This window comes from Eurypyga helias, unplaced genomic scaffold (assembly GCF_000690775.1).
Source record: "Eurypyga helias isolate BGI_N326 unplaced genomic scaffold, ASM69077v1 scaffold14749, whole genome shotgun sequence".
Classification (NCBI taxonomy): Eukaryota; Metazoa; Chordata; class Aves; order Eurypygiformes; family Eurypygidae; genus Eurypyga; species Eurypyga helias.
In genome coordinates this window covers 73,413-90,934 of record NW_010270435.1, presented here as the reverse complement: position 1 = coordinate 90,934, position 17,522 = coordinate 73,413, and the positions used below count along the sequence as shown (strand labels likewise).

Genomic DNA, 17,522 nt, shown 5'->3' with positions numbered 1-17,522 from the left:
CATTCCATGATAAGGCAGTCATGTTACTTTGGTGTCGACATTAATGACTTTTAGGATTTAGGATGCTGGCTTTCAAGAGTAACTGAAAGCTTAGAACTTGGAGATGCACATTATGTGTAAGAATTGCTCGCTTCCTCCCCACAGAAATGTATCAGCTCCTCTTCCTTGACTGTGGCACTGACTCATGATAGTGCCCCACTAGCTGGGGCTTTTTACAAGAATATGGTAATATAAGTCTTTTATCCTGGGAAAACCCATGATACATCAAAAGGACATTAAGGAATTGGGTCTCTATTTAAAAACCTGTCTCTGACCAAATGACTAACTATCCTCTTGCTTCAGGAGATGGGAGACACGAGGGATTCAGAGTCTAGTTGTTTTATGTATGTGTGTATTTCTTGCTTTAACTTGAGCATCTTAAGACAATTTACTTGTATATGGTTCCAAGTATATCAGCTGGAGGTTGCTGCCAAAAGGCATCTGGAGTGTAGGCAAAGAGTCCTACAACCTGAGTGGCTCCTAGATCTAGTGGCTTTAGTCACAGATATCTGAGATGCCAAGAAATTAAGGGTGGTTGTGGGCATGGGTACTCAGAGATGGGCTCCCTATTGCTGTCGTCCTTTGCGTGTGGATACAAGAGAAGGGCTAGGAGCCTTGGCAGCACCATCCCTCAGGCAAGGTGTAGGTTACACTGACAGACAAGTACTGGCTGTCCCCTGCTTACCTCATTAACTTCTTTTATGCATCCCTTTGACCTTTTTCTCTATTCTGCTGTATTTCTCATGTGCTTATGACAAAAAGGCAGCTTGGTTTTTAAAGGCATTGAGGTAAATTCTTGTTTTGTTCCAGAAATATTTTTTTTTTAATATATTAAACTTTTATTATTTAAAAAGAAAGGAAATTCTTTACATTCTAAACTAAATATGTACATTGCTAAATAAGACAAAATTCTATATACAAAAACAATTAAAGGTCACCAGTTAACATTCTCCTTATCACTGAAAGAGAAATGGATGTTACTGGTGACACAACCGAACATCTGGCCAGAGGAGGTTGGGTGACCTCAAGAGTGAAGGATTCCTCATTTAAAGTGGCTATTTTTCTAGTTTTGTCCTGCCTATATACTGAACTGTTAGCTTTGGCTTCTTTTCTTCAAACACTGAGCCAGGAGATTCTGGCTTTGGTCTAGATAGGATGGCTTTTCTACAGTATTGCAATAAGCGAGCTTTAACCTTATTGTCAAAATGTTACTGGAACCTTGCTGTGCTGTAACGAGCTTTCTCACTTTGATGGTTAAGTGGAGAGGATCTAGAGTCCTTCTTAACTTAGCATGTGATAGGCTGATAGACTGGTTCAGCAACCAGCTTTCCAAACCCAGATTCTTCCTGTTCATACCAGCAATGTTAGTTAACTATAAATGATTTTAAATCACACTTGGAATCATTCTCCAATAAAATCTAAAATACTGTTGTCCCACTGAAAGAACTTCATTCCCCCAAAAGAAAGCCACTTCTCAGTTACCTTTCCACTTACCTTAAGAATCAACCTGTTCACACACTAAAAACTAAAAAGAAAAAACCAAAAACATTTTAAGTGAATCCTGCATTTAGGTGTGACTGCATTATTATTCACTGACTGCACTTTACTAGAAAAAAAAGGCAAATTTGCAAAATGGGAAGAAGGGGTGAAGATAATAGAAATTGTGTTATAAAGCAAGTTACATACCTGAACACATTCTGCTGCCAGCATGGTATTTTATATTTTTTTAATAAAAGAAAGACCTTTTTTTGATGTTAGAATTTAATAAATCTTGAGGTCAGAACTCATTTGTGTAAAATTGAAGTGATGCCAAACTTTCTTGCTCTATCAAAAACCTTCAGATTGTATTTCAATGCAACGATTCTTAGAAATAATGAACAAGTTAAATCAGAATGCTTTGGCCTTTTAGATTTTCAGACAGGTTGACTGAAAACAGCTGCTCATCCACAGACACCTAAATTCATTGTTCTCTAATTCCACACTGGTTCTGCTGAAGACAGTCACTGCCATTCAAATTAATGCACCAGTGAGGTCCCCTTGCTCTGTTCTGTTGTTGACCAACAAACATGCACCACTTGCATTAAATCAGTTGAAATTAGAAATACACAACGATGCAGTAAATCTATGTGCCCAGGTATCAGCTACTCTGTATTTACATAGCACTATATACTACAGTCTATTGTTGGTATGTCCCAGTAGGAGTGAAACTGTCCAGAAACAAACCAAAGTGATTAGATATAAAAGGCACAGGCCTGCCACTGTATTAAAGCCACCATATACAGTCAAGGAGTCCCCAAAATAATAGCAACATTGTTTGCTAATGCCAACCCTAGAACTCAGTATTCACTTGCTCTTTCACTGCACACAGTATTGTTGTATGACACCCCGAGTGTTTTACACCATACTTGCCACTGCCCACCCTCAAGGTACATACATAAACCCTTTTTGTTATCTTTCCATTGAACTTAAATAAGAAGTAATTTCTGAAACAGCAATGTCCTGGCTGAACCCAGCACAACACCATACTTGCCACTGCCCATCCTCAAGGTACATACATAAACCTTATTTGTTATCTTTCCATTGAACTTTAATAAACAAGAAGTAATTTCTGAAACAGCAATAGCTACTAAGGTCAGTAGAAAACTGTCATTAATTGGTATCTGAACAGTGCTACCACATATTTGGTACATTTCTGGAGCTCTATTTCTTGACTGAAGTTTTAAGGTGTGTTTTATGGCTGTCTATGTGTATCTATTACACAGACTACCAGTTTAAACAAGCTGTGTTAAAAAGCTGCAAGTCCAGAACTACCTTTCTTCAGGCTAGAAGTGAAGCTTAAAAAGATGGAAAGATTACAGATGGTGATTGCTCTAAGCAGGCTGAACACTACAAGAAAAAACAATTCTAACACTAACTTCTGTTTGTGTTACTCGTGTGTAACGGATGATTTGCACGATGAAGTTTGGACTTCCATCACTGTTTTTTTTTTTCCTAACAGGTAAGTACGACAGCAATTCCTCCTTATACTACTGCCATATTTGCATTGGTGACTTGCCATTGATGCTTACAAAAATGTCCAATGGTCTCATTTAGCTAATTAATAATGTCATTAGCTAAGCTAGCTGTCAAGGACAGAGCTGAGTACATGGAAAGTCCATCAACTCCGGCGGTGTTTGCCTTGACAAGGAGGATGGAGATAAGCTGGAGTAAAGGTCACAACTTGTTCTCCGCCGTGTTTGTTTCTAAGCAACCCAGTCAGTTTGTCTGTGGTTGCAGCACACGGGCTTGAGTTTGTTTTGCTTTCCTGCCTCTGCAAGTGAGACACTGAAGGTGACAGCTCCCCTGGAAATGAGGCACTGTGCTGCGCATCAGGTTGCTGAAAAAGTTCCTGCTCTATGGGCGAGAGTCTTGGAAGCTGACCCACAGGAGAAGCCAGTAGTAACAGGGCTGTTTGGAGTCAGAGACTTCAAACTAGCTCTTACCCAGAGTAGAAAACAGAAATGCAATTTATAAACCCCAAACAATTGTCAAAGTTCATGTGTGTACATGGATGAGAAAGCAGGAGGGTCTTGCAACTGACAAGAATGGACCAGACCTTGGTTTTGTGCAGTGGCCATGCTGAAGCAAGAGACAGTCCATCTCACCTAGTGCAAGTGAGCAGGTTAAGGAACAGCGGCACAGCCCAATTGGGATGTGTGAGTGCTGGAATGGTACTCCATCAGTAACAAATATAAATTCGACAGCAGAAAATATGAGGCAGTGATGCAGGGACCTTGCAGAGGTGAAGTGCTAGCAGAAAAACAGGACTCTGATGCCTGTGAGCAATCTGCTGGAGATTTACACAGAATTGTTTTTGTGGTTTTCTGCCTTTTCTGCACTGGTTATAAAGGCTTTTTCAACCAAATGAGAAGCAGGAAGCTTGATGCTGTTAAGGGACAGGAGTGCTTGGGTTGCACTCTTTCAGTGCAAGAGGGCCCACAGAATATAAAGCCATACCAGAAAAACTGGATAGACTCTGCAAGGATGCTCAGAAGAGAAATTCAGGCGATCGATCACATTACTGGGACCATTCTTCGTGGGCAGTGTTAGGACATCTAAGATGAACACATTGGGAAGGAATCAAGGAAGTTTCTGTAAACAGATGTAATCCTTCATAAATTCATTAGTTATTTGAAGTATTCAACAACCCTGAGGATATGGAAAATCCAGCTGATATAGAGACTCCATAAGAGATTTCACCACATGCCTTTCAAAGGCTCTTAAAGGACGTAATCTGAGAGAATAAGCAGGAAGGAATCCTTGCATGGATTAACAGTTACAAGATAGAACAAAGATGTCCAGGCAGAAGTAGTTGGGTTTTATGGAGGAAGAGATTATTAATTATTAGTTTATGCAGTTCAATATATTTCTAAATGATGTGGCATAAGGAGAATCGTTTGCTGACCACATGTGGTGATGCTACTAAGGGTACTAATGATAAAGACTGACTGGAGATTTGCAGAAGGACCCCAGGCTACTGAGTGATGGACAAAAAAAACAGCAGATAAAATTCAATAATGATAAATGAAAAATAAAAGCCAAGGAGAAAACCCAGTCCTGATTACATTTAAAGTGATGGACTCTGAGCTTATTAATACCATTCACAAATTATATTTTTATATTATGCCAAATTTGGCACAATGCTAAACAGCAGTCCAAGGAAGTATATTGACTGCTCAGAATTATTTGGGAAAGAAACAACGAACACATTATTCCTCTGTATACGACTGTGATGTCCCAGCATCTCAACTAGTATTTTAAGTTTTGCTGTGCCCATTTCATAAAGGCAGTAGTGAAATTAGAAAATATCCAAAGACAATAGCAAGGAGAACTGAAAGTATGGACTATTTTTTTAATGTGGAATGACTGAATAGCTTAGGACAGTCTCAGCTGGAAAAGAGGTGGCTGAGGACAGAATATGACATCTATAAAACTACAGCAGCAAGGAGATGGTGAATAGGTTTTGAATCCAGTACGATAATTAGAAGGCAGAAGCAGCAGGAGAAAACAAAAAAAAGAATGCATTTCTTCTGACAGTGCTTAAGTTAAATTGCCAAATTTAACACAGGATGTTGTGGGAGGTACGATTTTATGAGAGCTGGAAAAGTGACTGGGAGAAATAAAGGGAAAATGCCTACTGAAGACTATTAAATATAAAGACATAACCCTTGGAAGTCCATGAAACCTCGTTCAGCGGGATCTTGACAAGACTCATGGCAAGTACCACTACATACTCATCATTACTTTATATATTTTCCCAGCACCCTTCCCAGCCAGGTAGTGGAGACCATGGGACTAAATCATCTGACCCCCTCTATTTCTGTGCAGTGAGGAAGAGTATAGGAATGCCTGCTCAAGTTGGTGACAAACAACATTGCTGTTGTAATACTGTGGTGGGCTGCCCCTGGGTGGTGGCCAGGTGCCCACCAAAGCCGCTCCATCACTCTCCTTCTCAGCTGTGCAGGAGAGAGAAAATGTGATTAAAGGCCCGTGGGTCTGAGACAGGGAGAGATCCTTTAGTCGTTATCATCATGGTAAATTGTAAATGCAGCCTGAGAGTGGTAACGATACCAACAGTGCATCTGTATGTCCTCTCAGCTTGTTTCAGTAAGCAAAATTACTGTGTCCTCTGATAGAAACTAAACAGCCCCAAGCTACTGCCACTGGTGTACGGTTTTGCATAGCCACTCCTCCTTGTAGTAATTACTGGGTTTGGAATTACAGCAGGGACAATAATAATAATTTTGAGAAAGTTTGTTAACTATTCTCAAGTACAAAATAACTTTTTGAAAACAGTAACAGTCAAACTGCTCAGATTAATTCTTCCCATTAAGAGTTTTCTTAGTTCAGCTGGGCTCCTTGCCTGTAAACATTTCAGTCGCATAAATGCAAAAGTTAGGTGTCCTGCTTTTAGGACCTGCATGTGTAAGAAAAAAACACTATTTCTCTTGGTAATACAGACCTAAACACTGAGTCATCATTAGAACTGCCTACTAATTTCCAGTAAACCATAATTAGGCAAACTAGACACAGGCATAGGAATTTCACATAATTTGGGGTTGTGAGACTTGGCTGATAGCTATACTATTATATGAAAATCAGAATATGAGGGTGAGTTCAGAGCTCGTACTGAAATCACACTACAGGTACTTTCTGCTCGACTTCCCTCAAATCACATAAGCCACGCGGGATAAAAAGGCTAGCTGATTTCTTCCAATTCTGTCCTTCATTTCTTGATAGGAAGAACCTGTTCATCTTGAGGGCAGCGCAATGGATGTACACATTAAGTGGCTTAAGCAAGAATATATGAAAACTCAGAGGAACTGGAAAGAAGTGGATGACAGAATGAATGTGACAATAGAAATACGGAGAAAGATGATCAGCGATAAGGCACCTTTAAAAGACATTCTTAGACTATTTCCTTTCTTAAGATGCCCTTATCAGGTAAAAGAGCTATTTTTAATAATGACATTGAATTCTATGTTATGGATGTGCTATAACCGTAGGCAGGTATTTTACTGGATGTTCCCAGGGAAGTATCCACTAACATAATTCTCTTTAATCTAACTCATTTTTTGCTGCTAACCCCAGCTTAAAAGATTCACCAGTCTTGTGTTAAAGATGCCACACACCACACCAGTGGTTATTTCAAGTATTTTGGTGTTACTTGATGTATTTCTTCCCTGCTTTGAAAAGAAATTAAACCATCCCCTCAAATTTATCATCTTAGTATACTGAGCTAGTTTTATCCTGTCTTCAAAGTGTGCACCTCATGTTGTTTTCAGTTTTGAAGATTGCAATAATACCAAATACTTGTTTTTCTTTTAGCTTTTTAGGGAGTTCCAGCTTCTCACACACATGGACATTTATAAGAAAACAATTGAGATTTTGGAGATCTATTCAGAACACATATTATCTTTCAATGTGGTGAGGAATAATCCAATTAACATTATGCTGCAAGAAAATCTGAAACGGCACACAGAGGAAGACATTCTGAAATGTCAGTACAAATCTATGCTCTGAATACCAGAGTTTTGTTGTAGCTAATTGTTCTTACTTATGTCACTAAAATAGCTCCAATTTTACCACAAAAACATTTTTAAAATGTCACATTTGCTTGAAAAAATATAGTGATGGGGAAGCATTAAGAAAACTAAATCAGTCTGGTATTGAAACTTTTTCCTATTGAATAAAAGACTGCAGGTTTGATAGTTAGTAACTGCCTTAAAATAAGTATTGCTAGATGAGCAGAATTATGTATTTCTAGATATGTAAAAGGGTGCTTCTTATTTTTCTAAAAATACACACAGAAAACATTTTCTGCTTTTGAAATAGTCCTATTAAAAAGAGACAACTTCCTTTAGAAAGAGAGGTACTGTTTCTATGGTTGAAGTCTTCATCCCAGTAACAGTAGTAGTTACCACTCACTGTGTTTCCAGTAGCTCATCCCTGCAGAGCCACGCTGCATGAATAAGCGCACAGACTGGTACCTCTGCTGAGCAGGTACCTCAATCATGCAAAGAGAGCAGTCCATACTTAGTTTGCTGGCTGTGAGGGAGCAAGCACCCGCTGCTGTTCCACTTTCAGTCTGGGAAGTCTCGGGAGCGCGGTTCTGCTGGAATAAAACCTTTGAGGCAGTTACTCAGAATTGTTATTCTTCCCAAATGGCGGCTGTCAATGCCTATGCCCCAGCTTAGCTCTGTGAGAAGTGCTCCTTCGACTGTTACTGTACACCATGCAGGCATAACGCCAGGATGTCAAATCAAAGATGACACAGTATGAACACCTGTGTTTCCTGTATCAGTTTCACTCCTTTCATTACCAGCCCATTTCTTAAAGAATCAAGCAGAGTCGGTTAAAATACTGGGGTTTTCTTTCTTTAAGCTTAAAACCATGAGTAGTCAATAGCTCATGCTAGATTAAAAAGTGTCAACAAACAGCCTAATCCAAAAAGCCTTTATGGACTTTCTACCCAAACATTCAGCCTTAGAAAGCTATGGACATTGTCAGTAACTTCCCCTTTTCTTATACAATATGCCCACAAAGATTTTAACTCATACCTTAGTAAAATCTCAAGGCCTTTACTGTTTTTTTTTCTCAAAACAACTTGACGTGGCACCTAGATAATAAATGCGTCACAAGATGGTTTCAGTGAAACACCCGACACCAGAATCCTGACCTGCAAAAAAGATGTTACGGTCAAGAATAGCTGAACCAGAGGGGTAGCGGGTACCATATCCCAGAAGGTCCTGTAGCACAAGCCGGTACTGCAGCCTTCCTCTGGTAACTCCAGAGACATCTGATTCACTGGGGAGAGAGGAGTTTGGGGATGGGTGGTGGAGGCAGGAGGACTCCAGCTCACACACCCCACTAGAAGCAAGCCAAAGGCCTACTTACCATGAGAGAAACTGAATCGTAATATTGAGTAGCAGAATGTCATGAATGATTTGAATACTAATGACCATTGCCAGCTGAGGCACCTAAACCTTCACTGTGGTACTAAATACTCTTCAAAACAGACTGAACAACAGTTCTACTGCTGAGCTGTTAACTATTACATAGGCTGAAGTCTGTTTTCTGGGATGATACTGCAGTGCCAGATGTTTTCATATGTGATTTAGCCGAAATCCTTGCCTTTGACAGGTATGAAAATGACTGCTGCATGTTTACTCCTGCCAGATGTCTTTGGAGATGATTCCAGTTTGTTTGCTGCAGTGAACGAGGAGGTAGGAGACAGAGCACCAGCAGTCTTGATCTCTCTTCTATGTATCAGCTGCCTGGGCACATCAGCTGGCCTTTTAGTGGCTCAGCTTAGCTCCTGGAAAAGGAGGACATTAGCCTGCCTTTGGGGCAGAAGGCAAATATTCATAGAAATACTAGCTGAATTCAAAGCAGTGTTATTAGGCTTACTCAATTCTCTGACTTGTTCACCAAAGCGATGCTGTGGTATCATTTGAAATATCCTTTTTTAAATTTAGGTAAAGGCAGAGACGCCAGTGTTGGAAGTAAGAAATCCGTTCAATGTGAATTCATGTGAGTTTGCGCTGTACATAGAAAGAGAAGAGCTAGCCCAGCTCGATGACTGCACCATGGCCCTGGCAGCGCTGGTGGCTGCGTTTCATGTGTTCAATATCCCATGCCCACAGAGAATCCACAGGACACTGAACTTCTTGGAGTCCCTGGTCTTTGAGGTGAGGAGCCCAGCATCCCTGCCCATCCAGGCAAAAAGAGGGCTGGAAGCACCCGAGTATCCCAGTATCTGATGTTGTACACAACAGTCCTCTTGGGAGCATTTGACATTTTGTCAAAACAAATCCCTTTGTTGTGAAGATAAATCAGTGCCATTGTTTCTAGTGAAAGTGTATGTATATTTATAAGAGTTATGTATAATAATGCCTTCTTCTAAATTGCGCTGGCTACTTTTCAAAAAGTTTAAAAACTATGCATTTTCATTATTTTAAATGGAAATTCTAGAGCAGTCTAGAGGCATTAGAGACAATAAAATTTTCTAGATTACTGCATCTAACGTGTATTGTTTTTCCATATGGAGCATTTGACAAATTCAAATTATATTTTGACGGTCAGAATTAAAAAAAAACCAAACACATCGTGAACTAATGCGAGCACTTTGCGGATTCAGATGTTAATGTTCTGAAGTGGCACAAATTAAAGATTTACTCGTTACCATCATTTCACTATATTATGATCACTGAAAGCCTACCATAATATTTTTGTGTTTTAAAATGGTGTGCCTGATTTTTTAACTGGCAGGATGATGAGTTTTCACTATTCTCTCCACACACGCAACATTTTTTTTTTTTAATCTTGAATTTGCTAAATAGGGATTCTGAGATGAGCTCTCAAAGTAGCAAGAATGACTTATCTGGGATGCTGCCATGTGCGTTTGTAACCGCAGCTTTGGTGCCGGGGCGAGAACGCCTCATTATCTTTCTGAATCTGTTTCCCAGAACAAATTGGCCTTGTCCACATGGTGTTTGTCCTGTCTGCCCACACAGAGCGGAGGCCCTTTCCTCTCTTATTCCACTACCTCTTCTCCGTGACACGCTCCTCTTAACTCCTGCATGCCTGGAAATCCCAGGGTTACCACCCAACCGTGCACAGCTTCAGACAAACGCCCAGTGATGGCCAGTAGCAGCAGCCAGCAAACGCGACCCACCACATTAATTAGAAATGAAATGGCGTTTTATTAAAACATTGCTTTCTACTGAAAAGATCAATCTCCCACCAGTTATAAAAACATACGTGTAGGCAAAGCAGCGTTTGTGGCTGCCGCGATTCCTTCCACAGCTTGGAAGACCACAGATGTTCTGTTAAAGGCCGGATGTGCAGGGGTGACCAATGCACAGATCACAGCAGGAGACCCTGCAGTGTGAGAGGAGATGACTGTAGACCCTCTTGCTAAAGCCTTTGGATTTTTCATATGGCTCCCACAGCAATCAGGGCACAACATTTGTCCATGTGACAGCTGGGCTCCCTCCAACACAACATACAAAACAATACCAACTGCCATTTTAAAGATTTAGCGGGTCTCCCGAGCATTTCCAGTTTCCGAGTGAACTTGCTGGGTGCAGTTTTTGTAACAGAGATGGCTACACCCTGCCACCTCATCACAGGGGACACAAAAGTGAGGATTATGCATGTCCTCACTGTTGTGAGTGATAGCTGTATGAATAAAAAGTTGGGCCCTGTATCACTTAAGTGAGGTTTATCCTACATCTTGTAAAGAGTATTAATTCAAACCCATTTCTTAAACCACAGGACTTTGTAAGCAGGTATATAAAAATTCATGGAGCTGCTAAAATCCCCAAGTAATCCCTGTCGAGCAGGAAATCTCTTCATTGGTTCTCACTGCAGGCTACAGAGCTGGCACACGGGAGAGACACAGAGGGTGAGAAGAAATAAACTACATGAAAGGACAGAAGGAAAGAAAATATTTGACGTTTTAGTGATCTGCATGGACAACTCCAGCTGCTGCCAGTGACAAAATCCAGGTCCATAAATAGGATTCTGATGGTGACAGCAAGTGGCCCGTGAGCCTTAGGAGTAAGTGTCTTGTAAGAGAGCAGACAGCAGCAGCTAAGTTGCTCTCTTAAACTCATGGCTACGTTGAGCTATGGTGAGGAATTACTCCATGCCAGCCAGGGGAACAGCTGGGTTCATCTGAGAATCCTGGGCACACACAAATGTAACAGACAGCTCCAGTTCAGGTTTTATTTGTATTGTAGTACAGTGAGTGCAATTTGAATGTACAAATATGGAACAAAATGTAAAAATATTATTTATGCAATGCTATGGAAGGAAATTAACAGAGCAACGCAACTTACTTCATACTGACCCTGTTTCACCTCTTATTACGGCAGGCACCTGTTACCTACATGATCTGGAAGGGGCACAGTGAGTTCTTGAAATCTTAAGAACTCCAGCCAAAGAACAGCCTAGGAAAATCTGTGGGAAGATGTAAAATTCTCCCAGCTCCGTGCAACGGAAATGCTCTGTTCTCAGCTCTGAAGGCTGAGCAGCTGCCCACCACAGCACTAAGAAGGCGGCTGCCAAAAATCTTGATCCAACTCTTTGCTTCTTGTAAAAGTAACATTCTGCAAGAGTCCTCAGCATGCAGGTAGCTAGGTTTTCTCCCACTAAAGTGCATCTGGTTTCTATCTTACATGTGTATACCAAGGGTAACGACTTTCCCGGACAAATCCCTGTAACAATCCTCCAAGAAAAACAGTTGCCTCACCCAAGTAGCTACTAGTGGCACCTCCAGCCTTGCTCACGACCTGGTGAAACTCATGCATTTTATACCTAGGATGTGCCATCTGCAATTAAGCATCCTTTTCCTCTGTGCTTTGTCTTTCCCCTTATGCCTTATTAATGGATAAATCAGACTTTCCAAATAGGAAGTGGTGCATGAAGTAATTCTCCCAGCAGTGGGAAAACAAACTTAAGTTAAATATGAAGCCAGAGTAGCAGTCCTAGCTTTAAACACACTTTTTATCCACCACTGTGGTAGCTACCCTGGAGACTGGCATGTGCAGACATCAATGAATATATTTTCTTCTTGCTAATAACCTTACCTCAAAATACATGTATTTTCCTTCATTTGCAGAAAGACTGTAGCAGGCTCCCCTGGCTGGGACTCTATTGTGCAGCATCAATGAAAAATCTTCTATGAAGTCAAACCTTATTTTTCAGTTGCAGCCTTCTCTATACTGATCTTTTGGTAAAATACATTAAAGATGCTGGTGGAAAAACTCACATAACATTTTTTTAATCGTGCAAAAGTAAAAACATTCAGTTATCAAAAAAGCATTATAATTTCAACCCCGACAAGGTTTGTTTTGTTTCATTACAAGCAAACAGACAGTTTTATAATCTGTAAAGTTATATGCTGTAGCATAAAGTGTCATGTATGTAACATTAAGTGTTCTGTTTTTCAACTATGGCACAAATACATATTAGCCATAACAGTCTCATCTGGCTACCTGTAGCCTAATTTTTGGCTAATCAGTTTTTATTTCGGTAGTATGAAGTAAAAGCTTTTGAAAAGTAAAATGAGTACATGAAGTAGAATTCAAGAATTCTTAGAAAATATTAACGTTCCCTTATATAATACAGCATAAATAATTGATGAAGGTTTTCTTGATGTCCAGAGAAAGTCAGGGATCCTAACCATCCATGGAGAATCAGCGCCGTTAGTTCGGTAAATTAGACTAGCTGACTTGATTGTTACACAGTACCTTCTCAAAAGCTTGAACACTTCCCAGAAGGATTCAGATGTGTACTGGCTCTAGGAGAATATAAATAGTCCACCAGTGCTGAACATAAGTTTCTTCCTTGCTGAGAGTCCTTACTCAACAGTTCTAGTCTTTGTGCTTTGAATAAAACATGAGCTCCAGTGGAGAAGGCTGGCTCCTGCACATTTTCCATTATCTTCAAAGTTCGTTGTGTGAGTTTTTCTCTGCAGCTTTGAACATCAGAATGGAATTAAAGATTTTTAGGGCTGGTCCCAGTTTAATGCTCATTATTTTGACTATGTCTGATTGGGTCATTAGCAGAAATGCTTCTCCATCAATTTGCTTTAAAAGAAAAAACACACAAAGCTATTAATAGGTCTGACAATGCAGCAGTATAGATGTTTCAGAAGCATGAAAAGAAAATTCCCAGCAATTTCAGGCAGTGTAAAGGAATAGCTGAATACAAACACTTTTGAATGCTTTCAGGCTAGCTTTGATTTCTACCTTTTAAACAGACCAGCTAGCTCAAAAGAACAGGCTGATGATGAACTTTCTGCCTGAAAACAACTGCCTGGCTAATTTTTAGCTAACCAGTTCTTATTTTTCTACTGACATTATATGGCAAAAGCTACTGAAAAGTAAAATGGGTAAATTAAATACAACTTATACCTTCTACCTTTATATTCCTTTTAAACCTTCCAGATTTCACTCACAAATGAATTGGAAACCCCTTCAGGCCATCCCTTTCTGTTCATTCAACAGCAAATTAAAATGAACTTTGGTCCCAGACGTAAGCAGGGGCCAGGTTATCTAAAACCACCTCTTTGACATGAACACAACTTTTGAAAACCGTGAATATTTTTTCTGCTAGCTTGGAGTGTTGCTGTTTTAATAAATGTTACAGGTGGATACTCTGTCAGCCAGAGTCCTAAATCCAGACATGGAGAGCCACAAGGTAAGGCCCTCACTTCCAAGGATTTCAATGGAGCTGCCACTTCTTGTCTAAACTTCCAGTCACATAGGTATCTCCAGTAACTTTTCAGTGTAACAAATGCAAGACAGCTAGGCCTAAAAGCCAACTGTGGTTAAATGAGGAGCGCTGCTTAGGCTCAGAAATACTAATTTGAGATAAAATAATATAATTAAGCTTCTGTAAGACTAGAAGACGATCAGACCTGCTGCAAAGGAAGCCTGCAAGGTATATCCCAGCACTGTAAGTCAAGAAACACTGCAGCAAGAACAGCATCACACAGTTACCACAGTTACTTTCTACTCATTTTGTGCATAAAGCCAGACTGGGTGGGCTCAGAACCAGAAGTGTGGGAAGATGGGGACGTCCAGGTTTTTGCAGCATCTTAATATAAGCAGGATGAGGGTTCATTTCCACAGCAGGAGTTTGAACCAGCACCTTCCACCTACTGAAAATCCTACTGATGCCAGCTAGTCCATGCTGGTTGGCCTCACTGGGAGTGGTTTAATTTACCACTCACAGCCAAAGCATAAGAATCCTAAAGAGGGAAACTATTTTCTTACTCCTCTGAGAATGAAAGTGTTTAGGATTCATCCATCTCTCTGGCAATTACCACCTGCTGACTTGATCAGCTTTTACTGATCTTAAATTCATTGGTGAGACACCCTAAGTGACACAGGGGATGAGCCAGGCCTGCACACTTCCTGCAAACGTAAAATTCCTAAATGTAAGCCAGTGCAAAATGCCCACAGATACAGCCTGTCAGTCCTTTGATATGCAACTCCAATAGTCATTACAATCTACAGCACAGCCTGAAAACTTTAGTCGCTGGAGATTAGCAGGGCCATCTGTATGCATTTTCCTCAGGAGGTGCCTCCTCAAGTCTAAGTACCACAATTATTCTTTGCTTGAAAGGCTGGCTGACTTGGCATATTACAGTATGGGACTCTGCCCATTCAGGTGGTCTGGCTGGGATAAGCAGCACCTGAACTGTTCACTCTACCAACCTGTGATCAAACAGCCTTCTTGAAACTAAGCATTAACAGGAGTAAGAAACCTCTGAGCAAGAAAGAATAAGCCAACCTAGTTTATAAAGGCCTGTTGTACCTAAGAACCCTATCACTTCCTAATGCCAACTTTGGCACAACAGTCTTCTCGGATACCAGAAATGCATGCCAGGCGTGCTCACAAAGTGAGTACATGCTCCTTTGAACCGCATCAGAAGCCTTCATATCTTCTCACTTCCTGCTCACTCAAATCACATTTGTAAACTGGCTATATCAAGCAGAAGAGCATCAAGAGCTAAGCGTAAACAGACAAGATGCAGAGTTTTATTAGATGGTTATCTTGAGCAAATGTTCTGCTTTATTTTTCTTATTAATATCCTGCAGAACTAAAATACTTACAAATTTCCTCAAACCAGATTAAAAGAGAACAGTAGTAAATCTGAAGTTCCTCCTCTTCTACCATTAGTTCCAAGTAACTTCAGCTGCAGTAATAAAACTAGAGAAGCACAAGAGACCTGGCTGACAGTTTTATCTTCTTTACTTCCTTCTCATACCACAATCCAAAAACCAACTTATCTTCCGTGCGTTTGCATCTGACTTCAAACGTACACTTCATCCTACAACTTTATGTATTTTTAATGATAACATAAATTAATCTTTCCACCACGCTCCGCACTCTGTTCCTTTTTGAAATAAATTTCACCCACCTCATCTTTAAACACCTTGCCATGTTCTTCGCATCCTGGTAAACTCCGTATAAATTCAGAGACCTGCCACCAAATTATACAACAAAGGTTAAGTAAAACAGGTGTTTTCTCAAAATAATCTTAAAGGTTGACAATCATTAAAGGAAAATTTTTTAGCGATTGCTTTTTACAGCCTCATATTAGGTGTTCCACCTTCTTGTATAAGTGTGTGGAGTCATGCAGCTGAGTGTTTAAGGACAGGATGCACAAAATCTGCGAAGTGAAAGAGCACACAACATTTTTGTCCACAAGACATCTGAGAGTGGGATATGGCTACTCCCTCAAAATTACTCAGGTTATTCTATCCATGCAGATCTGGAAGCATGAATCTTCTCTTGGTGAATCACTTCTCACAAACCAAAATGGTTGCTGCTTTCCTCTTCTTTATTCTTTACAGCACAGAGATTAACAAATCCTTTTTCAAAGTTGATGCTTCTTTTTTATTCTGATTAGAGGAGACCTGACTGTCCCAGCTGCAGAAAACTCCCATCAGCATAGGTACTTACTTCTGAAAGTAAAGCAGGGACTAGATCCTGCCTGTCCAAGCAATATTACATACTTGAAGAGTGATAGGGCTCCAGTCTTGAAATCAGGTGTCATGGCCTGACGACACCCATACTGTTCCTCCCTGTGCTATATTCTCGCCCTCCAAAACCATGTGCCACATTTAAAACATGCACCAGGAATAGTTCCTTGGGCCATGCTGACCCCTAAACCATTCGTCGAAAATGTTTGTGTGGGTGTTAGATGTTAGTAGCATAGACCTTGAGCACCTGATCTGCTGGGCCAATTAGCACTTTTTCCCTTTTTAACCTCAGTGAATATATATGTATACATATCTATTTATCAATATCTATGCCTATCTACACATATATGGATTAATACTTACTGCTTCTAAGGATGGATGGATGCTGAAGTAGCATTTTGGGGATCTGTAACATTAGGTATGGCTCACTCTAATCCTCTGACTACTAATGCATTATTCTTAATTCATGGGGTTCATTTGAAGTTCTGAATCGAACAAGACTTCAATGGTAGTGGCAGAGAGACAGAAGATACAGCAGAAACCTACCTCATCTGTACTCCACTTAGAAACTTTACTGGCTGGTATCCCAGCTACACTTGGAAGGAGCTTGCTCTGCTGTTCCCAGCGCAAGGGTAGGCCAGGGATTTGCAACTTGGAAGACAAAATAACTGGTTGAGAAAGAAGCCTCGGTGTGTTGGGTTCTTCAACATCTTTAACAAGAAGAAAGAACAAAAAAGCATTAAATCCCTCAGTCAGTGACGAGATCAGACACAGTACAACCATGTTCATTTCTATTCATAGACATGGGCCTCCCTACACAAGCTGTAGCTTTGCTTACACCAGAATCACAGTACCACCACGACTGTTCCTCCACTAGTGTGACTGGGATTATATTGGCTCTCTATACATGTAACTACTCTAACATGGAAAAAGCCTCTTCCAACACAACACAATTCTATGCCAACACAACTGTTGGTATACCACACCACAGGTCAAATAATTTTAAATATTTTGATACAATAAATTACGCCCACATTTAATAGTTGTACGGTAGTACCAGAATTAACTTAATTCTAGGGCTGAGCTAGTATAACTTCATTAAAGGCAGCACTGCACTGCCACAAAATTCCAAGTGAATCAGTGACACAGTTCCAGCCCACACAACATTTATGCCTCATCCACAACAAAATGTTTTTCAGTTCTTCTGAGGAAAAAGCACAAATGTCTGCGAATTCCCTGCTCCCACTTTAACTGTTTTATTTGGAAAATAACATTTAACTCCTCTGTGCTGCTATGGGTTTGGTTTTTTTAATCTCACTTACACATAATGGAAGGAATGAGGTCCCATGCCACTGGCCTCAAAGGTAATGCATGAGTGGGAAGGTGGCTGCAGCCACATGCTGCTGTGGCTGGGGGCGTGTGGGACAGAGGAGGAGGTGC

General features: G+C 40.4%; 2 protein-coding genes across 2 annotated transcripts in view; one reads left to right on the top strand and one right to left on the bottom strand.

The window, feature by feature from the left end:
• Nucleotides 1-9,341, top strand: part of SAMD3 (sterile alpha motif domain containing 3) — a 37,832-nt gene extending 28,491 nt beyond the window's left edge. The window contains exons 6-9 of the mRNA XM_010158453.1: nt 6,319-6,522; nt 6,907-7,078; nt 8,722-8,804; nt 9,057-9,341. Coding sequence (XP_010156755.1) covers nt 6,319-6,522; nt 6,907-7,078; nt 8,722-8,804; nt 9,057-9,341 — 744 coding nt within the window. The remainder of the gene's footprint in view (nt 1-6,318; nt 6,523-6,906; nt 7,079-8,721; nt 8,805-9,056) is intronic.
• Nucleotides 9,342-12,445: 3,104 nt separating this feature from the next.
• Nucleotides 12,446-17,522, bottom strand: part of L3MBTL3 (l(3)mbt-like 3 (Drosophila)) — a 71,332-nt gene continuing 66,255 nt past the window's right edge. The window contains exons 19-21 of the mRNA XM_010158452.1: nt 16,629-16,792; nt 15,518-15,580; nt 12,446-13,175 (exon numbers count right to left, since the gene is read on the bottom strand). Coding sequence (XP_010156754.1) covers nt 13,032-13,175; nt 15,518-15,580; nt 16,629-16,792 — 371 coding nt within the window. The 3' untranslated portion in view covers nt 12,446-13,031. The remainder of the gene's footprint in view (nt 13,176-15,517; nt 15,581-16,628; nt 16,793-17,522) is intronic.